At 35.9% G+C, this 26,982-nt stretch overlaps 2 protein-coding genes across 2 annotated transcripts; both read left to right on the top strand.

Moving 5' to 3' along the window:
- The first annotated feature begins 1,380 nt into the window (after nt 1-1,380).
- On the top strand, nt 1,381-6,177 carry LOC133175314 (uncharacterized). Its single transcript, XM_061310409.1, has one exon. The coding sequence runs from the start codon at nt 1,381-1,383 to the stop codon at nt 6,175-6,177; it is 4,797 nt and encodes a 1,598-aa protein (XP_061166393.1).
- A 155-nt stretch (nt 6,178-6,332) lies between these two features.
- LOC133175313 (uncharacterized) lies at nt 6,333-7,373 on the top strand. The gene has a single exon (XM_061310408.1). The coding sequence runs from the start codon at nt 6,333-6,335 to the stop codon at nt 7,371-7,373; it is 1,041 nt and encodes a 346-aa protein (XP_061166392.1).
- Nucleotides 7,374-26,982: the final 19,609 nt, after the last annotated feature.

Genomic DNA, 26,982 nt, shown 5'->3' with positions numbered 1-26,982 from the left:
CAAAACAATTCAATACAATATACAGGATAGCATTAATGTCTCATTTGACAAGACAACATATGAGAAAATCATCGAGCATGAGCTGGGGAGGGGTGTTGAAAAGGATGAGGAACGCAAATCAATGCAATACACATGTATATCGACAATCATAGACAAGGGAGGGGGGTAGGGATGACATAATGGGGCCTTATTCAAGCCATGAACTGATACTGCGTTTTAAGGGAGGATGGGGAAAGCTTTCTCACTTGACGTGAGGAACTTAGACAATACAGTTTAAATTGTAGCTGTAAAAATAGAATTCGAAAGATGTGATAGATGTACGCAATCAAGGAATAATTTGGGCTGGTCTATTTTAATATCAGGGTGACGTATGAGGGCCCCGTTTAGCTTCTGAATAACAAAACAGCCAAAAGAATTATTTTCATGTATTCTTTTTCTAGATTTCTCTGCACCCTCGCTGGAAATCATGTAACGCCAGTATTTTCGAGTGAGTATATTTGACCATACTAGAAGGGTTTTTGGTGATTTTTTTTATGCAGGGAGGCTAATAATGACTTTATGGCTAGCTGTAGTTTTTTTAAGTGGCTGAAGGCCAATTCTAATACCGCCACAATGAACTATTTTGTCTGATGATGAATGATCCGACGATCCATTTTTTGCAAGTCACTGCAAACTAAGCTTTCAGTTAGTAAGACTAACTATTTACAGGACTATAGTATTTGGGCGAACATAAGACTTGAAAGCATTGTATTTCCATCTACCCATTCTTTTAATTTCTTGCTCTGGAGTACCTTGCATATACAATGAAGTTGCCGCCCCTATGCGAAATGAATGGGATTTCAGCAAACTTGAGGAATGATAGGGCTTTCTTTAGTACTTGATTGAATTGATAGTACGTTAAGGGCGATCCACCCATGTGGCATAAAAAATGTGGTTGTGCCGCTCTCATTTTGGGTAATTATATTCCGATCGGGTTCGGTATCTTGTTTTTTCTGGTAATGGCAGCCATGTGGTTGGGCTGTTGTTTTTGCTGTCAATTTTGGCGAAGTTGGCCTCTCTAAGGAGTAAGTTTTGTATTGTTTCACTTAAATTTATATCTAACTTGACAGTTTTTGTCTTATAGTATAATGCAATATTTCTTATTCTGTTTAAATTCTGCAACTGTATTGTTTTGTATAATCGCGCATTTTCAGCCTACGATAGGCATAGGCCTGTTTAGCTTACATGTCCATGTTACACATTTAAATTTGTATAATTGTTTTGGATATTGATATTTGTCAAAATCTCATTGTAATTTTGTACTTTGTAGTTTTTCACCCTCTCACGAGGATTGGCTAATAAACAGTACAGTGAAAAATCCTTAATCTCTGGCCATTTCGTATGGAGCTTCGCCAGACAAGGAAGATGACAGCTCAGGGATCTCAACAGTTTGAGGAAAGTGTTCTAAACTTTACATCAAAGTTATCTACGATTAAACGAGATATTGACCGTATTATTTCTGAGTCAGAACATGTTGTAGACCTTGCACAAAGTCAACAGATTATTGACAGTGTACAAAAACTTTTGGAAAAGTATGAAGTTCTTAGTAACAATTATGAAGCATTTTTGAAAGGTCACAGAACTGTAGAAAGTGCAAATGAAGAGTCCTCACACAGACTAATTCGTTCATCCTTGCATGCCAAGACTACTGCTTTTATTGAACAGTTACAGTCTGCACTGCCGAAGATGGAATCATCCATGGCACCGTCATTTGTTCCCTCACACATATCGGGAAGATCAGGATCAAGTCACCTCACCGCTGTCTGGATGCAGCATTCTGCAAATGTTGAGAAAGCGAAGGCCCGTTTGAAGTATGCTGCTGAAGAAGCTGAGCTCATTAGGCAAGAGGCTGCTCTGAAAGCCAGTAGAAACTTATTGACGGTTAAGCGTGAGCTTGAAGAAGCTGAATCCGGATTGAGTGCTATTCGTAAAGTGTTAGACTTCTCTCAGTCAACGTCAAGATCGATGGAAAGTGAGCATGGCAGCTACAAACCCTCTTTGTCATCCAAGTTCCATGTGCTTCGTTACATGCAGGAGAACAACAATGATCGTACTCCTCCTCCAGAAGCTCCTGCTGAAGTGAACATTCGTATGTGTGAGAACAACGAAGCTTTCCCACAGGAAGCAAGGCAAACCCCACCGTCTTTGCGCACACCAGAAAATAAGATTAATGAACTGAATCCAAGTGCTGTTCCGTTTACTCCTAAGCAAACTTCAACTGAAGCTGCTGACTTAGCAAAATTAGTTGCCAAGAACCAGTTACTGCCTAGGAGACTCTGGAACTTTAATGATGATCCTGGTAGATACCTGACTTGGAAATACAGTTTCATGAATGTCATGAGTGAAATCAGTGCAACAACACTTGAGCACTTGGACCTGTTAGTGAATCATCTTGGACCAGAATCTAGAATTCAAGCTGAAAATATTCGAGCAACAAATTCACGGAACCCAGAGAAAGCTGTCAAGAATATATGGGAACGCCTAGACCGTGAATATGGGAGTGCGGAAACTATTGAACTGTCACTTAAGCAGCGCATAGACAATTTTGTGGCTCTCACAGATAGCGATCGCAAGAAATTCCTTGACTTGTCCGATTTAGCTGCAGAAGTGGAATCAGTGAAGTGTGATCATGTATTTGGCACAGCATTTTCATATTATGACACGTCCAGTGGCATCAACGAGTTTGTACGTAAACTGCCAAAGCGTTTCCGGGAAAAGTGGGCTTCAGAATGTGACAGATATAAGATGAACAATTATGTTTCACAAGTACCATTCTCTGTGTTTACAAAATTTCTGAGAGATCTCGCGCGTGTGCGTAATGATCCAAGTCTTATGTTTGAGACTTCCTCTACAAACACTGGCCATGGAAACACACAGCCAGCTCAGCAGAGGAGTAAGACCGGACTACGCAACTCCTATCGTCAAACAAGTGTGTCAACTAGGAAGACGGACATTACAACAGATTTGAATTCCAGCATTGTTAAAATGAGTTGCCCCATTCATGGAACTAATTCTAGTCATTCACTTAAGGACTGTATGAAATTCCGCGGAAAATCATTAAAGGAGCGCAAGGATTTCCTTTACAAGAATGGTTACTGTCTGAAATGTTGTGGTTCAAGGCGTCATCTTCGGAAGAATTGTAGAGAGAGTGTGAAATGTGACACTTGTGGATCTGCAGATCATGTTACGATCCTTCACCCTGAGCCTGAGTCTCGAAAGAGTAATGAAGGGGAGCAGTCTCGAGCGAGTCATGAGGGGGAGCAGTCTCGAGTGAGTCATGAGGGGGAGAAACTCCAGTTAAGTACCTACTGTACTAAAGTATGTGGCACTCAGTACAGCACCAGCAAATCGTGTGCAAAGATCCTACCAGTATATGTGTACCCTGTTGGTGAGGAACATCGTGCACGCAAGGTGTACTGCATGATAGATGACCAGAGTAACAAATCGTTGGCCACATCAGCCTTCTTTGATGCCTTTGGGGAGTGTGGTAGAGAGACTGAATATATTCTTTCTTCGTGCTCAGGAAAATCTGTTTCATCAGGACGCAGGGCATCTGGATATGTTGTCAAGTCAGTTGATGGATCATGTACGTTAAGTTTACCCTATGTGATAGAATGTAATGACATTCCAAACAACCGGCATGAAATACCGTCTCCAGCAGTGGCAGATAACTACACACACCTTCATGACATTGCACCCTTCATACCAGATATTGATGACGTTTCTGGAATTGAACTCCTGATCGGAAGGGATCTAGTTACTGCACACCACGTGTTGGATCAGCGTGTTGGAGAAGAGGGACTTCCTTATGGCCAGAAGTTACCCCTAGGTTGGGTTATCATCGGAGATGTATGTCTGGGCAAAGTGCATCAACCAGAGGTGATAAGTGTCAATAAGACTTCAGTTCTCATGAATGGAAGATCCACGCATTTACTGCCCTGTGAAAATGAATTCCTTGTGGAAGAGGAGCCTATCTTCCAACGCATACCAGGGGACGAGAAACCAGGGTTATCAATTGAAGATCGTAAGTTCCTAGACATCATGGACGCTGGTTTCCAAAGAACTTCTGATGGTCAATGGCAGGCACCGTTACCTTTCCGTGATTGTAGACCAGTCTTACCTGATAACAAGTCACTTGCCCTTAGAAGAGCCAGATCATTAGACATTAGCTTGAGATGTAACAACCTCAAACGTGAACAAGTTAGAGAATTCATGGAGAGACTATTCATGAACCGTCATGCTGAGTTGGCACCTGGGTTACCTTTGTCATTGGAGCGATGGTACTTACCTATGTTTGCGGTGTATCATCCCAAGAAACCAGATAATGTGCGAATAGTATTTGACTCATCCGCCAAGTTCCAGAATGTTTCCTTAAACAGTGTCTTGCTTCAAGGTCCAGACTTGTGTAACAGCCTGCTTGGTGTCTTGCTTAGATTCCGAAGAGAAAAGATAGCAGTCACCATGGATGTTGAGCAGATGTTTCACAATTTCAAAGTTCCAGAAGACCAGCGTCGTTACTTGCGCTTTCTGTGGCACTTGGACAATGACTTGGATCAGCCATTAGTGGACTTTCAGATGACTGTTCATGTATTTGGCAACCGTCCTTCACCGGCCGTTGCAACATTTGGTCTCAGGAAGGTAGTCGAGGGATCGTCAGAAGATATAAGAGATTTGGTGTGTAACAACTTCTACGTTGATGATGGTCTTCTATCCAGTACAACAGAAGAGGAGGCCATTAGTCTTGTGCACCGAACCAAGAAAGCATTACAAGATGGAGGAAACATCCGACTTCACAAATTTTCCTCCAACAGTAGGAAAGTATTAGATTCATTTGCTCCATATGACCTGGCAAAGAACTTGAAAAACCTCAACTTTGGATCAACTAACCTCCCAATACAACGGAGTTTGGGTTTGTTATGGAACACAGAGATGGATGAATTTACCTTTGAAGTTAACCCAGTGGAGAAAGCATACACAAGACGTGGACTGTTATCTACCATAAACAGTGTATATGACCCAGTTGGTTTTGCTCAGCCTGTCGTTATCAGAGGCAAGTTATTGTTACGCCAAATGATGTCCGTGACAACGAATACAGACTGGGATGATCCGTTGCCTGCATTCCTACATGACGAGTGGTCATCATGGGTTGATTCTCTGAGTCAACTGGAAAACTTTTGTGTGCCAAGGAGTTACAACAGTTCATTTGTAAACTCAACCAGACGTGAGGTACTTGTATTCTGTGATGCGTCCAAGGACATTATTGCTGCGGTAGCATATCTCAAACTTCAGGACAATGACACATCAAGTACCAGCTTCCTGCTTGGAAAGGCCAAGGTCGCCCCAGTCCATGGGCACACTATTCCACGGCTTGAGTTGTGTGCAGCGGTATTAGCAACAGAAATTGCTGAGTTTGTTAGAGATCAGCTGAAAATTCCAGCAGAGGACTTTCATTTCTTCTCAGACAGTCAGATAGTACTTGGCTATATCTCGAATGAAAGTCGCAGATTTTATGTCTATGTTGGGAACAGGGTGGCACGTATTCGTCTGTTTAGTAAACCTTCCCAATGGAGATTTGTTCAGTCTGAGCTTAATCCAGCTGATGTTGCTACCAGGCTTGTACACCCTTCTACTCTTCAAGATTCGAGCTGGATATGTGGACCAAACAGTTTGTTCAGCACTCCTATTGGAGACTTTGAATTAGTGGATCCAGAGCATGATACCCAGATTCGCCCAGAGGTGACCAGCAGCAAGACTGACACAATAGACGTCAAACAGTCAATTCAAGAGGCAAAGCCATCAACTTGTCAGACAGAAGTGTTTTCTGAAAGGTTCGCTAGATTTTCTAGATGGGACATGCTTGTACGTGCAGTTGCCCGCTTAAAGTTCATGACTAGACAGTTTCAAAAAAACAAAGACAACTTACCTGATAGTCCCAGTGACCCAGAACTCTTGAAGGAGAGTGAGCGTTCTATTCTAGCATCTGTCCAGAGAGACGTGTTCAGTACAGAATTTCGTTGTATAGAGGATGGCAAAGACATTCCCAGTACTAGTACAATCAGACCTTTATGCCCAAGAATGGGCGCAGATGGGCTGCTACATGTTGGTGGACGATTGAACAATGTGTCGTTGATGTGCTAAATGATAACTTGCGCAACCCTATTATCCTACCAAAGAACCATTATGTCAGTTACCTCATTATACGTCACTTACACCAGAAGATATTTCATCAAGGCAGACACTTCACGGAGGGAGCTGTACGTTCTGCTGGATTCTGGGTAGTGAGTTCGAAACGGATGACTACTTCAGTGATAAAGAGCTGCGTTGTATGTCGTAAACTTCGTGGACAACCAGAATGGCAGCATATGGCAGATCTTCCGGAGGATCGGTGTAGACCATGTCCCCCATTTTCTTATGTGGGTATCGACACTTTCGGTCCATGGCCTGTTGTGCATCGTCGAACTAGGGGTGGAAGTTCAAGTCAGAAACGTTGGGCTATATTGTTTACTTGTTTTGTGACAAGGGCCATTCACATTGAGGTTATTGAAGAACTTACCAGTGGTGTATTCATAAATGCTTTGAGGCGTTTCATCGCAATCCGTGGTCAAGTCACGCAGTTCCGCTCCGACAGGGGAACAAATTTTGTCGGTGCAGTAAGTGACCTCACTATTGATGCTGAATTCATAGAAAGTGGTCCTGTTTCCAAGTTCCTATCAGATTCCCGGATTGTTTGGAAATTCAACCCCCCACATGCTCCTCACATGGGAGGGGCATGGGAAAGACTCATTGGTGTCTCAAAGAAGATTTTGAATGCTATGCTACTGGATCACAGGCAGAAAGACATTACACATGACGTACTGATTACGTTTATGGCCGAAGTGTGTGCGATTGTTAACAATAGACCATTAACAGATGTTTCGAGTGACCCAGAGGCTCCGACACTACTTACCCCATCGATGCTTCTGACAATGAAGACCAAACAGGACATCGAGCCTTTTCCGTCATTTGGTAGCAAAGATGCTTTAAAGTCTACATGGAAGCGCGTGCAAGTGTTGGCCGAAGAATTTTGGCATAGATGGAAAACAGAGTACATACATAACCTACAACATCGTAGGAAGTGGCAAGGTCATCCTGTGAATCTAAAGTCCGGGGACTTAGTCCTAATGATGGAGGATGACTCTCCGCGCAATGAGTGGCCCATCGGGATCATACAAAGAACATTCTGTAGTCAAGACGGAAAGATCCGTAAAGCTGAAATTGCAGTTTGTAAGGACAACAAACGTGTTGTGTATGTGAGACCTATTACTCGACTTATCACCCTTTTAGAGACTGATTGACATTTGAACTCTGTGTGATTTAATGGTAACAAGATTTGTTAGGTCATGATTAGTGTATCAGTTAGCTCAGTATGTATAATGTCAGATTATGTTTTTGTAGTTTATGGTACAGAGTGAAAAGTATCTTTAATATTTTTGGTAGATAAGTGATTTTAAGTAAAATCAGAGGGGGAGTGTGCCGCTCTCATTTTGGGTAATTATATTCCGATCGGGTTCGGTATCTTGTTTTTTCTGGTAATGGCAGCCATGTGGTTGGGCTGTTGTTTTTGCTGTCAATTTTGGCCTCTCTAAGGAGTAAGTTTTGTATTGTTTCACTTAAATTTATATCTAACTTGACAGTTTTTGTCTTATAGTATAATGCAATATTTCTTATTCTGTTTAAATTCTGCAACTGTATTGTTTTGTATAATCGCGCATTTTCAGCCTACGATAGGCATAGGCCTGTTTAGCTTACATGTCCAAGTTACACATTTAAATTTGTATAATTGTTTTGGATATTGATATTTGTCAAAATCTCATTGTAATTTTGTACTTTGTAGTTTTTCACCCTCTCACGAGGATTGGCTAATAAACAGTACAGTGGTGTTTGGGTTTGCAGTGGTCTGTGGGTCATGTATGCTTGAATGTTGAGAAATAGAACCTGATTTTGCTTTGTGCTGTTAATTTTGCATACTTGTGCCTTTGCCATGTTGATCTGTTTTGGTTTTCCCTAATGTAATCAGTATGGATGATTGCGAGAGGGATACATTTTGTATTGATAATGGGGAACTGGTGGGGTTTGCCTTAGTGGTAGTTATCTCCTTGACTCTAATTAATGCAAAAAATGCAAGGCCATATGCAGAGGAGAAATTTCTCGTAATAGTTGCGGCATACACGTTGCAAAGAATCTATTATCTTAACTAATTAGGTAGATGTTATCGGACTTCTCGATTCTTTTCTCTGTTTAAGTTGTTGAAAGCCATGGAACATTTTCTTTACTATGAATTTGAAAAACTGCCATTGATCTGGGAAGTTACCTTGTTTTTTGCTGAAGTTTAAGCCTACTAGGTAGGTCTTTGCTGTAGAGTATGTTGTCCCTTTTGATGATAGGTAAGCAATATAGTTTATTAACTGGTCTACTGGATGGGGCCACAATTTCTTAAAGTAAATGAGTTTTCTAAATTGTGAAAATAAGTCGAGGCCTTTCTGGTATATTGCTTGAGTGTTATGAAAGACTGATGCTCTGAGTAGCTACTTCCTGCTCAAATGAATCCAGAGTTCCGGAGGAACTTGGCAGGGATAGTAGTCTGCGTGGGGGTCAGCTTCCTGAACATTAGCCACTGAAAACGTAATATGGCATCAACAATAGAATTAGAATGACCTGATATGTGTTCGCATCGCACTTGAATATTGTATTTTAGTATTTTGTAGAGAAAGGGTCTGAGAAGGGACATAACTCTTGGAGACTTTGATGTTTTGGGTTGATTATCTCAACAACTGCCATGTTATCAATATGCAAAATTATTTTTTGCCTTGGAGTTTGTGGCCCCATATGTGAATTGCAAGAGCAATTTGGACTTAATCGAGATAAGTCAGATCTCTACAATCAGAAGGCGACCATTCTGAGGGCCACTGTAGGTAGGACCATTGTGTACCAAATATGACCCCACGCCCAAATGAGCCAGAGCTATCGGAGTATATGTGGAAAGTGTCTTTATCTGACCAAAGAATATCTGGAAACAAAGAAGTGCCATTAAAGTCAGATAGGAACGCAAGCCAAATATCTACATTTTCGCGAAGTGCCCTTGAAATGGTGATATAATGATTTTTTTTGTATTCTTGCGAGAGGCTGTCATAGAATCGTTTACAGAAGGCTCTACGTGCAGGCATTGCCTTGGAGATAAATGCCAAGGATCCTACTAATGATTGCATTTCTTAAAGTGTAATTTTGCGACGCGAGGCAACATTTTGCATGCATATGGGGCTTCAAGGGGATGGGATTAACTTTATCTTTAGGGACAAAGATGATTTGGTTGATGGTATTTATCCCTAACCTTAGAAATGTTAATGATGTTGTAGGCCCTTCAGTTGATTTCCTCTGATGGAGGAACGCCAAGTGTTTTGCGAGTTGTGTCCAATGTTTGCATGAGGTTTTAGCACACAAGGGTTTTTGCAGGGCCTGCAAAAAGGAATCTAGATAGTGGACTAAAGTGTCAATTTTGACTTGATCCTATACTATGCAACAGAGGGTTGTTGCAAATTCCAAATTTTTCAAATGTGGCACAAGCTATAGAACAATCAAATGGGAGGCATTTATTGATATAATAATTTTTGTAAATGGAAACCAAGCAAAGAAAAGTCTTCGGGACGAATAGGAAGGAGTCTGAATGGAATGAACTAGCCCGGTAAGGCTCCCTGGTCGAGTTCTTGTATCATTTCTACTGTTGAGTCAAATGATGTGTAATGAACATTGCATAGATCTTGGTCAATAAAATCAAAAATGCTATTTCCGTAGGGTGCAGATAAGTTACAAATCATACGCCCCCCCCCTGCTTTTTGAGAATAATACATATTGGACTGCACTTGATATTTGACATGGGAACATTTTCGAAGGGCTCAACTATTCTGCCTAATTTTACCTCTTGATCAATTTGTTCCTGAAGCTGATCTGGGTTTGTTTGGGCAGATTTCATGTTTTTAGATTTTTGAAATTCCCGAATACCCGAACAGTGAATGTTGAAACCATATTGAAAGCCATTGATTAATTCATGAGCTATGTGTTGCAATGGGTCGTTTTGAAGCAATGATTTTAGAATGTTAACGTTGACTGGTGTTGAGACCAAGGCCCAGAGACCTTTGGTAGTTTGGAGGCGGCCCTCGACCTTCAAATCTGCTTGAGGATGTCGGGTTTGTTCAGCTTGAGACGATCGAGAGCTCTCTGTGCGAAACGGCTGATTGCTGTGCCAGCGGCATTTTGTGAGTGCATGAATATTAGAACATTTTATGCAAGCATGTTGGTAAGAGTATGGTCTGTCACAAGTACGTTTGTAATTGAAATCGAAGCATTTGGGTGATTTAGATGTATAATTAGGTAATTGCTGGGATAGGGTGAGTTGTCCATGGGCCACATACAAAAGCCAAAATTCTGCATCGACAGACCACCAGTCGAGTGTATGATTCCTGGATCTCTTTGGCCTGAATTGTATATCGTTATTGAGCAAATTTAAGTTTGGCGATCACTGAGCAGCGGTGCGTATGATGTTAATGTATATTTAAGGATTAACTGAATGTGTTTAGGGAACTTAGTGAGGTATATGCTGCTAAATATTAGAAAGGCGTTTGTCCATGTTTCGATTGATGTTATTTTGATTTTCTTAAGATTAGCCTTCAAAACCAGCTCACCATTGCTGGGGCTCGTCATTTGGTTTGATGGGGAGCAATTTGTGCAGGTGGATGAATGATTATCAAAGATATCAAAGATATTTTGCCTTAAATTATCTGAAACATGAACACCCAATGCATCTGTAACACTTTTTAAAGCATTTGGTGTATTTGCAACAGAATTTGCATTAGCACATGATGCTGTACCTGCAGAATGTTGGTGATGCCTCTGGGGGGTCAGTAGGTGCCATGATTGATGGTGGTGCAGCTGTTGGACATTGAAGTGAGGTTGCTGTCATCCTGGGTCGATGCGACTTCCTCGGCTGGATCTGGTACTATGAGCACAGGTGTGACCTGGTTCTGTCGAGTCGTTGTGGTATTAGATAGTTTCGTCTTTTTTGGCAGCAGCTGAAGCACATCCAGGTCTGGCATATGGGGATTTGGAGGCTCTATTTGTAAGGAGCATTTTCTGCAAAACAAACGACTGTGTAATCTTGCGTTACCACTAAATATTTATTTTTTTAATTAGTTGCTCGAGGCTGTGACTGATTATTTACCAACAATATCGCTGACTGAACAAAAAAATATTAAGCAGATTTCTTTATTGTTGAAATACCGCCATTATTAAAAGGTGATCTTGAGACTTGGCAGCTAAATCCGCAGCCATCCTGGATGCTTAGGTGAAGGAAACGCCCAATTCGCTTCCAATGCCTCACCAGGTGATTAATACATTCCGAAATCCTGTGTAGCAGTTTCTGTACGATACAATATACCTACTGCTTGTGATGGAGCTTGAAGCTGACATCTCTGCCTTCTCTCTGTTCAAAATTGATGAAGCGGAAAAGATGTGCGCGCAGGCGCATTTCATGACCTGGGTTTAATTGGGAAATTTGGTAAAGGGGAACAGAGTTATCGCGCTTAGACTATTCTTCTTCGATAATTGGCACTTAACGCACATGTCGGTAAATGCAATTAATTACGCCTAGCCAAAGATGTTGTAAGGTCACGTGGTCAGCTTAGCGAGTGAGTTGTATTTTGGAACCCGCACGCTGACCACCGTTTACACGAGGCACGTCTAATTTGAAGACATTACAACTTTTTGTGTTTGTAAGTTAGTTAGAAGGCGTGCTTTCCCATTCTGTCGAGTACCTGGCGTTTGAAAAAAAGCAAAAACAAAGTACGATCGAGTACTGTCACAGTTTGTGCTGTTTGACTTTACTTTACTGTTTACAGTACTTGACCGATGGCGTTGGTGGTAGATGTGCGCGGGTCATATACATGGACAGAAATTTCAATGTCCATGTGGTGTGTATTTTTCTGATGATTAATTTTTGGAAAGGCACTCTGTCGTAAATTGATGGACGGAGGTTCATAATGGGAGTGCTAATATTCCGTGGTTATTTATTTTATTTTTGCCGCCAAACGTAGATTTCCTCCAGATTTGAAAATAATAGAAGTAAATTTAATAACTGAACGACGTTAACCGGAGACATTTCGATCATTAGAGACAAGGAGATGTTATTATATTTGCCAGTGTCTGCGGAATGACGTTGATGTTTAAACGAATGTACACGCAGCATAAGATCATGACCGAGTTTTTGTCGGATTCACTTTTGGCACCACAGAGGTTTCAGGAAGGACTTCAACCACCTTGGATGGCACGGTTGAGATACGCATGTCACATTTTGCACTGTTGTGACTTGCATATCACATCTTGGGGCCCATTTTGTTTTGATGTGCCATCTTTTTGCTCACTTTTTCTTGTGATGTTTTGTTTGACTTGTTTTATTGGTACTTTTTTTTTACAATTTACAATCAGAGCTTGTGAGTCTGATCCCCTTCTTGCGTAAAATTGTTTACATTTATACCGTTATTTAAATAAATGACATTATTCATCTCTATGAAAGTGTTTTATTTCATTAATAAAATTGAGCAAAACCAAGCTGCGGTGAGCTTGCCTAGCAATAAAAACATAAATATATTTGCTATATTTGTCACAATATGATGATAAAATTAACTCTATGTGCAACCTGCGTGGAAAAATTGGAATCCAAACATAAAAGTACTATCAATACTTCGAAAGAGAAAAATTGATCATATTTTCTGAAAAACCTTCGTGTGATCATATTCTATTTTCAACATTTCTCAACAGGCCCGTAGAACGTGGGGATGGGGGCAATTTTTTCTAAGTTTAGTATTTTGCTATAGTAAACTTTAATTGAGATGCCGGATACCCCACTTTTTGTTGGGAGATTGAGGACTGGCAAAATCCAAGATTAGAAACAAAATGTACGAGAAAGTAAGAGTCCCCCCCCCCTTCTTCAACACACACAAGAAATATGATTTTGGAAGTTAAAATTTTCCTTTTTTAGTTTTTTAATTATTTTTTTTCCTTGTCAGATTTTTGGGGGGTTGGTTCCCAGTTTTTTTTGGACAGGTTATTATCTATTTATTTAATTATTTTTATTTATATATCTATTTAATATATATTTATTTATTTTATTTACGTTGTATTATTTATTTATTCATTTTTGCTTTATTTTATTTCTTTATTATTTTGCATTGTCCGATGATATTTCTTTTTCGGAGAAATAAGCATCCCGCTTATTAAAAGTACGGGCTTGCTTAATAAATTCACCTTTGTCTGGATAAACATTTTTTTGCTTAGAATGCATTTTATAAATATTACTTTAAGTGTTGAAGAATTCAATAAAATGTCAAAAGGGTATGAACAAAACATATTTTTCAAATCAAGAAAAAAATATTTAAAACATTTTCAAAAGCCATAAACACTTTACTTACCAACGTATGGCGATCTTCTTCTAATAGGTTTATCAAGTTTATTTGCAGAAAACAAACAACTAAGGCCAATATCAGTCTTCGATATTGAGTGAAGAAACCCATACCTTTGGAAGAAAATGATGATTTATTTATTTTATTTATTTTCATTCTTTAAAATCAATGTGCTTGAAAGGTTACATCTAGAGGTAATGTAATCAAATGCTTGTATAAGAAAGTGAAAATACTCGCTAATACAGACCTAGGAAAAAGTTGTTCTTGATTTGTCCTATAATATTATGTACATTTTTTTCTACAATTTTTTAAGTTGACAGTTTGTAATGAAAGTCAAATAAATAATAAAATATTTTCTTTAGATTCAGTTTAAATTCTAATAACGAGGGGTGAACAAAAAGTTCGCGAACTTTCTTTGTATTTACAAAACCAGATCAGAATGAAATTTGGAATAAACTTTGTTATAAACATGATATATAAATAGCATGTGTTACATAATATTCAACTCCATGTTTATGACGTCATAATATAGCAATGACGTCAATATGTAGATGACCTGTGAAAACCTAAAGTCATACTCGAGAAAAATTAAGAAACGGCTGTAAAGTTTTTAAATTAATCTTGGAAAATCCTTTGCTGAAACATATAATAATTTGTTAAAGATTTATTAAGACAAAGAACTTGCCAAAAAAATTATTAGTAATTTGATTGATTGTCTTGGTGAAGGTAGGGAGATGGTAACAAATGATGTTCTGTGTTCCCAGTGAAAGTAAGTTTGGAATGAGATGTATCCTTAGATGAGCAATTTGTTACGAAAGATCGCCAAGTCACAGTTAGAAAAATAGTTGTATATTTTAACAAAAAATTAATTCTTGATTCCCTAAGAGTTTGTTTACTTCAGAAAGAGTACAGATCAGATATGATACATAATAGAGAAAGCGCCCATACATGATCCACATTGGATACACAACCCATCCAAGATGGAGGAGTCGGGTTGTTATGGACACCGTGCTCACACTGGAAAAAGATATTCTAATCCACATATCCTACTGCGGAAATTTGGCAATTCGTGGCAAATGGACTATTCTTCTTATAAAATAATTACTGCATATTTAAGGAATGTTTTTCAGTTTTGTGTGAGTTATTGGTGTGTAAATCACACAGACTTGTCACGTAGGCATATTTCATGAAGCGCGCTAGCGCTTCATGAAAAATATGCCTACGTGCAAGTCTGTGTGATTTATACATCAATAATTCACACAAAACTTAAAACCATTCCTTATATTTACATTTTACAAGTTTAAAAGCACCAATAATATACTCAATATTTGAATTTCTTGCTACCCTATATCGTTATATTTTTATTAACGTCTCTGTAGCCTCATTGTGACGTCACTTTAGCGCGAGTTTTACCGTGTATATTTCTACGCGTGAGTATACACAAAAATGACTTTTATATCAATATCACAGTTGGCTTAGTAGAAAAACACAGCAATGTAAATATTAAGAAATATAAGACCCGGGAAAATGTTTGGGCTACCGTGTACAGGAGGCTACGGAGCATGTCATGTGACCGCCTGACCCATGTGTTTAGTGCAAGGGCAGAAAGTTCATATATGTGCATTAAAACCGGAGGGGCCTACTTTAAAGAATGACAAACACTCAAACATGTTTTGATTTCTTTTATTTAAATAATTCAATTAGTTTGCGAACTTCTTGATCACTCTTTGTACTAACTGTAATTTTCAAAAATGTCAGTAACTACATGAATACTAGATTTATACCGATAGGACAGTGTCAGCTCTAGATTAAGCAATTCAAAAATTGAACAAACTTTTTTTGAAAAAGTGCATGAATTACATCGATGATCTTTTGCATAGCGTGTAAAAACTATTACTTTATTTAGCAAGCATTAGCATAACAATCTGCAATGAAGGCATAAAAAAATGAGCATTGATGGCTGCTTTTCAGAGGATAAGAATGCACTATTCATTTTGATTTAGAGATTTCAAGGTCTAAAAACTGCATTTTATTTCTCATCCACAATTTTCTATCACATCTGTAATTTACAGAAATTTTATCATGCTTATTCGATGTACAAATACATGAAAAAATCAGATCGAATTACTTGAGTTGATTGATTTCATTAGTCTTTTTTTTTATCATATTAATAGCAAAATTTAAAATTTTTAATTGGAATACATATCTGTACCCACAGGAGTTATGTATCAATTTCTATTGAAATTTTATTAAATGTAATAATTTTAAGTTTTCATCAATATTTACAATAAAGTTTACTTTTACATATACATGTAATGCACCGGGTGCAAAAAATCTTTGCAAAGGACATAGGTATTCTTGGTGTCGTCTTTTTAATTATATAGAGATAATTCCTTGATAGGAGCCTTAACAGATTTTACTAAATTTTGTTTAATAAAGATGAATATTAAGAATAATATAGAAGTAAAAGAATGAACTCACCGATGGTATCTGCTTGAAGTCACTCAAATACACTGAATGACACATTTCTATTATGGAAAATTGATAATGACCTGCGCAAGCGCGGTAGATTTATGTGTGGTTTATACTGATACAGGGAGGTATGCAAAATGGTTTACTCTTTCACGATTTATATTTCATTAGTTACCTCAAATTTTTGAGAAATCATTTCATGATCCTCATTTTAAATTTGTAAGACTTCTCAAGTGAAAATGGCATTAAGTCTTGAAGTACATGTAACCTATCAAAAGTGTATTCATTTGTCTTCTTAAAAAATTCGAATAAATTTTAATGAACTATTTTAAAAAAGTTTGAGAAAGTGTAATTCATAGAATTTAGATGAAGTGATAAAAATGGTATCCTTTACTGATACAAAAGAGCCAAGGTTCTGTTTATGACCTTAAACAAAGTTATCTTAAACAACTTTCGTTACCCGCTTCCAGAGTCTTATCGGTTGGGGTGCAATGAACCAGTTGGCAAACTGTAACTGTCTTGTCTGCCCATCATGCTAAAAAGTTATATATATATATATGTGAAGTAATATGTTCTGGTGTGAACGTTAGAGCCAAGATTTCTTAAAATTATATGTAGGTCAAAATTCAAGATCATGAAGTAAAACATCAATAGTACATTTGGAAAGATCTTGACACAGGTAATTCACATACGAAATTATGAAGACACTCTTTTCAGGTACAAAAGCTACGGCGAAGGTTAATATATTTGAAAAATAGGTCAACTCCAATGTGAAGTAAAACAATAGTACATTCGGAAAGATCACAGGTATTGCATACAAGAATCATGAAAGCCCTTTCTTTTTTCATTCAAAATTTACAATCATTACAGAAGGTTACAAAAATTAAAAAGAAATCAGCTTTCAGGAACAGGGTCATGAGGTTAAAAAATCACAATATTTTCGAAAAGATTTTATCATAGGTAATACACCTTAAAATATTACACTCCTATCTTCTCTCTTTCAAAAATAATTCCTAAAGGCGATTTTTTTTAAAAAAAGGAGTCAAAATTCGAGGTCAACAATTGAGGTCAAAAACCAAAGTATTATTGAAATGTGTTATGGATTATGCACATGTTAAATATGAAATCCCTATCTTCTCTCTTTCAAATGTTATTCTAAAGAGAAAATTTTAAAAGTAGGTCAAACTCCAAGGTCAAGGGGTCAACATTAATAGTACATGTGTATTCTAAAAGATCTTGACACAGGTATTGCACATGTAAAATATGAAAGCCCAAACTTCTCTCATTGAAAAGTTATGAGCAAGGTTAAAGTTTTTGTGACAGACAGACGGACGGACAGCTAGACGAATTGGATTTAATGTCCCCGCGCTTTCGCGAAAGACGGGGAAATGGGGGGGGGGGGCTAAAGAAGAATTGAGAATAAAAGAACTGGAGTTTCAAGTTTCTTTTTCTTTTGCTGCATTTATAAATGTAAGAATATTGCAAACTTAAATTTGAGTATTGACACAAAGGCTGTTTGTGAAGCATGTAATCAAGTTATCAGTCGGGAAGTCTCAGGATTGGGTAATTGGAAATATGGTGTTTGTTCTGTCATATCCCATCTTTATTGACAGCAAGCATTTAACATTTCCACATTTTAAAAGTTTTTTTTTTCTTTTTATAACTTGAAAGGTCATATTGAAAAAAAATTGAGAAAAGGATGCCAAATATTTTAATATGTTCTAAGAAGTTTTTTTTTTGGTCTTTTCTGATCCCTGATATAATTATGTATTTTGTAAAATTAACTTCTTCATTTAACTTAAAAGATAAAAAAAAAATATTTCACATTCAATACCGGTGTTGCAGAGTAGGATTTCCCCCCTAGCCAGCTGTCCCCCTGGAATCTGTACTCTATAGAAGAATTTTTCCCTGAGCGGAAATCTCACACCAGAGCCAAATTTCCCCCTTTTTCTTCCTCAGAGTAGGATTTCTCCTGCTTAAATCATATCGACAATATTTGGCTAAAAGTTTATATGAAAGTCTATTTTTTAATAGAAAATATGAGTGTTTTCGACACAAGAATTGTCAAATTTAGTATGAAATCTTAGAATATATTCAAATCATAAAGCCTCAACCCAAAATTTTAACTCGTAGGAAATTGTAAAATTAGTCTCTCAATAGATTGTAAGATTCGATGTCTCAATATCCTCCGCAAGGGTACATGTACGTGTTTGTTCACAAATTTTAAAATATATATCAGGCCGCCTTTACCCTAGAGATATAATAATTTGTTAGCTCTTAAACTCTTAAAGGCCCAGTGTTTTTTCTATGAGTCGATCCTTTTTACAAAGATTGTGTGAGAAAATTCTAAAATTTTTATTATTGATGGGTTCTACATACCCTTTAGGGAGAATTAAATCGAATTGTTCTTCAAGGATAAAAAAGAAACAAAAAAAAAAAAAAAACAAAAACAAAACCAAAAGCAAGTTAATATAAGAACTCTGCTTTTGCAAACCGAAGCATAAGTATGTCCCCTCGACCCCAGCGGTAATACAAGTATTGCATTTGAAAACAGAGAACAAGTACACTACTCTCTTTTAGTTTTGCAAAATTTCAAATTTATCAAAATAAGGTACCCATTTTTAAATTTTTAGTTCTATGGCAACGGCAGTCTTTTTTGATATTTATAAAAAAAGAGTCTTGGAGAGATACTTAGCCAATACACTGTCTTATGTACATTTGGTTTGAAATACAATTGGAGAAAAAAATCCATTTAAAATAAAATTCCTTTGTGTTTCCATAGATACAGTTAAAGATTTGTCTCCATCCGATTACATTTTACCAATTTTTTTCAGAAAGAAACCAGTTTGACCTGGTGAAAAGAATAAGATTCTATTGCTTCAAGAGAATGGGTTGGAGAGTTACTGAGGAAAAAGAGATTGAAAATGTTCATAGTTCGTATGGTCGCCATTTTGAAGAAGGTACACTTGTAACAATGTGTCCATCCCACCCCATACATTAGTACAGCCATGATATTTTATGGGGAAAAAATTGGCTCTGGGGGGAATTGCACTCTACTCTAGAGTCTATTTTCCGGGAGGGGGATCCTACTCTGTGTAAAAGTTATATCCCCTAGAGCCATCCCCCCCCAAATAAAATTTCATGACTATATCTATGATTGAGTGTATGTTGTTTAACGTCCCGTTCGAGAAGTTTTCACTCATACAGAGATGTCACAATATACTGGTGAAGGGCTTCAAATTTAGACCTTTATTCGGCACTCAGAGCCATTGAGCAGTGAGGGTTCTTTAGTGTGCCGACGCCTATTGTGACAATTGGTCCCGCTTTTTAAGGTCTCATTCTAAAGACCCGAAACTTTCAATTCAATGGAAACATATTTGTAACTGTATCCATGGAAACAAAAACGGAATTTTACTTAAATGGACTTTTTTTATCCTATGTGAATTTCAAATTATATGTACATAATATGAAGGCGTAAGAGTTTCTTCAAGATTCTGGTTTGTAAATATAAAAAAATAGCTACAGTTGCCATAGAAATGGAAATGGGTAATTTATTTCTAAAAATTTAAAATTTCGCAAAACTTAAAGAGGGTATTTGCTCTTTGCTTTCAAATCCAATACTAGTTTTATACAGCTGAGGTGGGGGACATACTTATGCTTTGGCTTGCAAAAGCAGTGTTTCTTGTATTGGTTTCCTTTTGGCTTTGTTTTTTCTTCTTTTTCTCCTTGAAGAACAATTTGATTCAAATACTCACAAAATGGTATGTGAAACTCATCATTGACACAAATTGTATTATTTTTTCACTCACTCTTTGTAAAAAAGGATCGCCTCATAGAAATTACATTGGACCTTTCAAGAGCAATCAAATTATTCAATCATAAAAGGTGGCCGCCTGATAAAAATTTAAAATTTGTGAACAAACATGTACCCCTGAGCCGATAGAAAGTGTTGAGACATTCGAATTTTTTGAGTGACTAATTAAACAATTTATTATGAGTTAAAATTTTGAGTTGAGGCTCAATGATTTGAATGATATATTCTAAGATTTCATACTATATTTCACTATTCCTGAGTTGAAAATGCTCATGTTTCTATTAAAAAAAATCAGTTGGCTTTTATATAAACTTTTAGCCAAAATATTGTTGATATTATTTAAGCATTGATAAAAGAGGGGAAATACTACTCTGAGAAGAAATAGGGGGAAATTGGGCTCTTGTTTGAGATCTTCCCTGAGAGGGAAATCCTACTGTAGAGTACGGATTCCGGCTGGCTATGGGGGAAATCCTACTCTACAACGCCTGTCGTAGAGAAGCTTTTTACCTCTAAAATCTTACCCACGGAAAATTGACTCTAGAGTAGGTCTCTTTAGAAGCATAAGTCTTATTCTATTCATCTGGTCAAACTGGTTTCTGCAGCAAAATTATTTTAAAAAGTGTGGTACAATGTAATAGGTTGGACATTTTTTAACTGTAGCTAACTGTAGCTATAAACAAAAAGGTTTCTCAATGCAAATTTTTGTCATAATTTAAAGTACTAGATCCAGTTAATCTTTATATTATGTCTTATTTTGTTTAGTTTTAGTTTTGGGGAGGGAGTAAATTAAATTGTCCCAAAAGTTAAATTGCTTAATGACATTAATAGTTAATCAAAAAAAAATGCATATTGTACATGATATTATCTTACTGGCAATTGAAAAATTTGAACTTCCTATGAATATTAAAAAAATATGTAAATTATTTACAGTGTAATAAATACAAGTACTTGAAATAATATTTAATTTGAATTATCATTCATCATATGTTTAGTTGTGAAGAAGTGGGATGCATATTTATGGAAATAGTTGCAACGTTTTGTATTTTTATTTTTGGAGACCTCCAAAAGTAATGGTAATGCATTACTTTGCTAAAGTAATGGTTATTAATGCATTACTTTAAGAAATTTAAGTAATGGTAATGGTAATTTAATGCCCAAAATCTTGAAGTATTGGTAATGTAATGCATTACTTAATAATGTAATTCGACCCAAGCCTGTAAGAAATATACGTATGATATATAAAAATCCTTACCATCAACCGTTCAGAAGTAATGGCAAAGGTTAAAGTTTGGAAAAATCTTGCAAAAGTTAGTCAAACTCCGAGGTTGTACCCAAAAAGCTCTTGCCATTAGCAAAGTACTTGTGAAATATGAAAGCCCTAGCACCAACCAATCATAAGTTTTGGGCAAGGGGAAAGTTTCTGCGGACAAATATCAAACATAATAATAGACAAAGAGACGGGCGGATAGACCAAAAAATGCCCCCGAGTATTCGATTACAGGGGCATAAAATTTTTAAATGGCCTCATGAGTTTTTAAACATTCGTGTTATCTCTTTTTTTGATATCACGAAAATCTTCAATGGCCTCATATTTTCATTTACAAAAACTTCTAGCGTAAACTAAAGTAAACTATAGTTTGTTATAGGTAACTATCGTGAAAAATTAACAATATTAAAAACTATAGTTAACTTTGACTCTATGGTGATAACTATGACAATTTTGAAATACTATATTGATCACTATGAACACTACGTAAACTTTGGTTTACTTTGGTGATAACTTTGGAATTTTTGATTTACTATGATACATGTAACTTTGACATATAGTGATAACTTTGAAAACTTTGATTTACCTAATTTAGTACTGATTTAGTAAACTATAGTTAACTATAATAAACTGGTATTTATCTATAGTTTACGATAGCATTTTTTGTTAGAGTTTCTCTATTTTATGTAAAATGTATATATAAGCTGCTATTTAATTATAATTGGAGAAAATTGTCAGGGTTTATATTTTGGACATAGTATACACAATGTCTTATCACTTCAACATCGTTTTCAAAACAAAAACAAAAAACCCATAAGATTGTTACACTCAATTGTTTTCCATTGATTGAAAAAATAATTCAATTACATGTATCCTTGTTCATCCATGAAAGTCAGTTGCAAATATGTTTTCTTGGAAATTTTTTTCCCAAAATGAATACAGAACATGACTTCACAAAGGTACATATACTTCAAAACATAACCTGGCTTTTCTATATAATAAAAAATTATAAGAATGCAATACATATTTACCTAATATAAGATTTTAGAAATTACAAAAAAAGTACTTCCCTTTCATATTTAGAACAAAATAATTTATGCGCACGCGTAAATCCAGGTTAACAGAATTTTGCAAACCTGTCTTATATTGTTTAAAAAAGAAATATGAAGAAGTAAACACGTGCGTTCTAGGCATTTTTGGAAAACATATGATGTCTATTCTGTATTATCATCTAAAACACGTGCTTTCTTAGTTTCGTACTTTGTCTAACCGCTAAAATAAAGGCATGTTGGACTATAATGCCTAGACAGTACGAGGAGTGATCAAGAAGTTCGCAAACTAATTGAATTCCTTGATTCCACTAAAAAAATAAAATTAGGTTTCAGTGTCATTATTTTATAAAGTAGTCCTTTCCAATTTTAATGCAACTCTGCTACCGTTCTGCCCATGCACGAATCAGGTGATCCAAGCGGTCACGTGACATGCTCCGTAGCATTTTGTTCACAGAAGCTAAAAGATTTTTTCGAGTCTTATATTTCTTACCACGCAAGTTATATTTTATAACAAGAACAGTCCGTTTGTCAGAAATTGCCAAATCTCGGCAGTGGGATGGGTGGATAAGTATATCTTTTCCCAGAATGAACATGGTAGCCATCACAATCCGACTCCTTTGTCTTCGGTGCGTCTTTTATCAAAAGATGTGGATAAAGTATGGACACTTTCTTTTTATCATATCTGATATATTTAAAATCCAGGGGAACCGATATTTCAGGGATATAATAATTATATTATTGTTTAGATATTTAACTATTTTTCTAACTGTAACTTGGCGATCATTCGTAACAAATTGCTCAACTAAGGACACATCTCTTCCCCAGCTTGCTTTCACTGGACAACAGAACATACATCATTTTTAACCATCTACCCTAACAAAAAAATACTATAGTTAACTATAGTTAACTACAGTTTACTATAGTTTACTATAGTTAACAATAGTTAATCAAAGAGTCAAAGTTATCACTATAGTAAATCAAAGTTTTCAAAGTGATCACTATAGTGTCATAGTGATCACTATAGTAAATCAAAGTTTTCAAAGTGATCACTATAGTGTCATAGTTATCACTATAGTGAATCAAAGTTTTCAAAGTTATCACTATAGTGAATCAAAGTTTTCACCATAGTATATCAACGTTTTCATAGTGATCACTATAGTAAATCAAAGTTTTCATAGTTATCACTATAGTAAATCAAAGTGTCAAAGTTATCACTAAAGTAAATCAAAGTGTCAAAGTTATCACTATAGTAAATCAAAGTTTTCATAGTGTCAAAGTTATCACTATAGTTAACTTTAGTTAACTATAGTAAACTATTGTTAACTATAGTATTTTTTGTTAGGGTACCTTCCTTCATTGAAACAACCAATCCAATCAATGATTGGACTTCTGGTAAGTCTTTTGTCTTCATAAACCTTGTTCAAATAATTATATTCTACTGCAAAGGGTTTTCCAAGGTATATGTCGCCGAAATATGGCTGAAATATTGCCGACTCGGCGTTAAACAATAATAATCAATCAATCAATCCAAGGTATATGTAAGACGTTGTTCGATTACGCCTGAGTCAACCATTTTTTTGTCACAAGTCATCTACATATTGACGTCATTTTCACATTGTGAACATGGAGCAAAACAGTAGATAACATCTGCTATTTATAGAACGTGTATGACTATGATGTGTGTCAAATTTAATTCTGATCTGAATTGTGGTTTTGTAAATATAAAAATAGTTCGCGAACTTTCTGATAACCACTCGTAGCTTCTGAAAAGTCAGTTATTTTTTTTTTAAACTTATAATAAAAGCAAAGCTCTTTCTTCACTACAAATTGGAATTGTGGGTGATGATTGGTTACTGATTTCTTAATGTCATTGTATCTTCCGTTTCAATATTGAAATTACTAATATATATATAAGTAAGCTGTCAAAAAAAAATTTTTAGGCTGCCCTCCCTCCATTCCTCTCCCCAAAGTCTGTCGAAAACGATGTTAGCTGCATGGGCAAAATAAAAAAAATTGCTAAGAAATCTACGTATGTGTATAATTATGCTGACACGATGATGTCTGTACATTTAGTTTGAATTGCAATTTGAGAAAAAAAAATCCATTTGAAATAAAATTCCCTTTTTGTTCCATGGATACAGTTAACAATTTGTTCAACTGATTTCACTCTGCAATATTGTTTCAGAAACCAGTTTGACCTGATCAAAACAATAAGATTTTAATGCTTCAAAAGAATTGGACGGTTACTGAGAAAAATGAGATTTACAATTTTTAAATAAATAAATATAGTAAAATGAAATTTACTGCTAAAATTAATGTTGTCATGTTTACTTTTAAAAACAGAAGTAAAAGTATTCAATTATTGTACAACAATGAATCTCTCACTGTTGTGAAGGACTTTCAGTTTCTTCGTATTATTTTTCTAGAAAGGATTCGTTTAAAGTCTATAGATCCCGTCTTGTTAAACAAGCTAGAAAAGCTTTGTTTTATGTACTGTATAAATAAATCACGAAACCTTTTTCTATCCATTCTCTAACAATTACTTTATGATATATCACCCATTTCACGGTAAGGTGTAAGGTTCTGTAGTATATATGGGGTTATGAAAATTATAGTACTATTAAATCATTATATACATGTACGTACGTATTATGAAAGTGAAAAAGTGCACTTCAAATTGTATAGAATAATTTTGAGTACATAATTTAAGGCAAAATTTGTTGGCATTTGAGAATGAATCCAGAAAGGTCAACAAGAGCGAACATTTTATGACATAAAAAATAGATTTGATGTTGCGGATGTTTATCACTCTAAATGGTTGATTTGTGTTTAAGATAATTAAATTACATTTGATTTTGATAATTACTGGGGGTCTCGTTCTGCTGATAGACTATTACTTATATTTTAAAGTATGAAGAAATATTATACACAACAATATGTTGATGAAAGAAAAAAAATCAAATATAAGAGGACTATTCATTGAATAATATGACTCTTTCAATACAGCAAGAAACAGTTTAGTATTCTTTTCTATGTTATTCACATCCCTCCCTTATTAATAATCCACCTTAACTTCAACACATCTATGAAGTCTTTTTAACCTTCACTGGAACGCACATACGTATTCCATAAGAGGTATACCCTTCTGACACTGATACACTGCTGAACTTAATGCAGAACGGGGATGAAAAGGGCGTCCAGAAAACATTTTTGATCAATTGAAAGCCTAAGAAGTCATGATATGGTTATAAATTGGTGAATAAAGAGGGTCATCAAGTTGCTGCATTCCATTTTCACGCTAGAAATGTGTATGTACGTTGCAGTGTGTGCTGTGGTATTATCGTGTAAAACTGCAATCCCCTCATTCCTGACATTGGTGTTCTGTTTTCGCAATGTTTTTGTATCTCAGACAATATTTCGTTTTTTTTTTTACTAAGCTAGCAATGGTAGATCGGTAACTTTGTTAAGTGAGCCATATTTTATTTCCCAATTTTCTCTCGGGGTTAGTAAACGTATTTAAGTTCCATCCCCTGTAACAATTACATGTAGACGATTTTAAATTTTCCGTAAATTTGTAATTTTTTTTTTTCTACAAATTTGCAACCACTTAAAAATGCCTCCCGAAGAAAAGTTCATATGTATGGCATTATGTTTCTTTTTCATTTTCCCGCCTCTGTCATTTTTTTTTTTACTCCTGCGACTGATTTCTCATTGATGACTGATTTGGGCCTCCCTGAGTGTTTTGTATTTTTCAAATGAATTTCTTCTAAGTTTGAAATATTTTTTCCATCGGTTAACGGTTTTGAAAGATACAACTTTGTTTCAAGATAATGACACAATTTCTTAGAAAATTCCCTTTCCCGTATTATTCATTAGAAAAATTTAAAGATAATTAATATATGGCTTTATTTTTAGTGGATCTCCTTTCAGTCTCCAATTTACCATTGTCCTGAGGGTGCATCGGTCCGGAAAAAATTGCTTTGTAAACAGTTTGTAACAAAAACTGTGTGGAAGACAATAAACATTTCAAGAAAGGTTCAAGTCAATCAAGTCAAATGTGTCATTATTTAATGAATAGTATGCACTTACATGTAATTCACCAGTGTTTAATTTCAGAGTTGATTAGACTGAATTTGGCTGTGCGTGTTTCCTGTTGATCTCATGTGTACATTTTGCAAATTTCATGTGGTAGTCATAGACTCTTAATTGTGACTGGTAGGTTTAATAGCAAAGAAAGATGTGGAAGAATTTTTAATCTCTACAACTTAGAAGAACTAAGCTACGAGTTTCATTCAGTTGTGATTACTCAAAATTTTACCCCATGATACACGCAAAAATAGAGATATTATTAGTTTTCAGATGTCATGAATAGTCAGGATAGACATAATTAGGCTAATTGGATTAAATGCTGCAAAATTGTTATGTCAATTTTTAAACAATATAATACACCTTTTATCTTCCAACACCTGTAAACTCTTGTACATATGTTTATGCTTATATTCCTGTTCAAAAATTTATTTATAATGTACTCTTATTCTTCAAACTAAAATAAAAGTTTATAAAGTTTCTCCAGCTAGAGTTCCTTACATCGTTATAACCGTCAAAAGACATGAGGCGTGTCACATCTTTTGACTTTAATTTAAAAAAATAATGAACGATAACTAGAGAAAAACTGGTAAGTAAGAGCACGTATTATGGCACTATTATCTCTTTGCAAAAAGTAAACTTCCTCGAAAATTATGTGCATTATTACTTCGTAGATCACGGCAACCAATCGAATACTTCGCAGATCATGGAAATCAATCAAATGCTCGCTAAGGGTTCTCCAATGTGAAAACAAAATTCACTGTG

This window comes from Saccostrea echinata, unplaced genomic scaffold, assembly GCF_033153115.1.
Source record: "Saccostrea echinata isolate AGI-Se365-2 ecotype Australia unplaced genomic scaffold, CSIRO_AGI_Sech_v1 ptg000062l, whole genome shotgun sequence".
In the NCBI taxonomy this organism is placed as follows: domain Eukaryota; kingdom Metazoa; phylum Mollusca; class Bivalvia; order Ostreida; family Ostreidae; genus Saccostrea; species Saccostrea echinata.
This window is presented reverse-complemented; position numbering and strand designations above follow the sequence as displayed.

Excerpts from the sequence above, each read along its gene's own strand:
- LOC133175314 (XM_061310409.1), top strand. The coding sequence starts at position 1,381 with ATGGAGCTTCGCCAGACAAGGAAGATGACAGCTCAGGGATCTCAACAG.
- LOC133175313 (XM_061310408.1), top strand. The coding sequence starts at position 6,333 with ATGACTACTTCAGTGATAAAGAGCTGCGTTGTATGTCGTAAACTTCGT.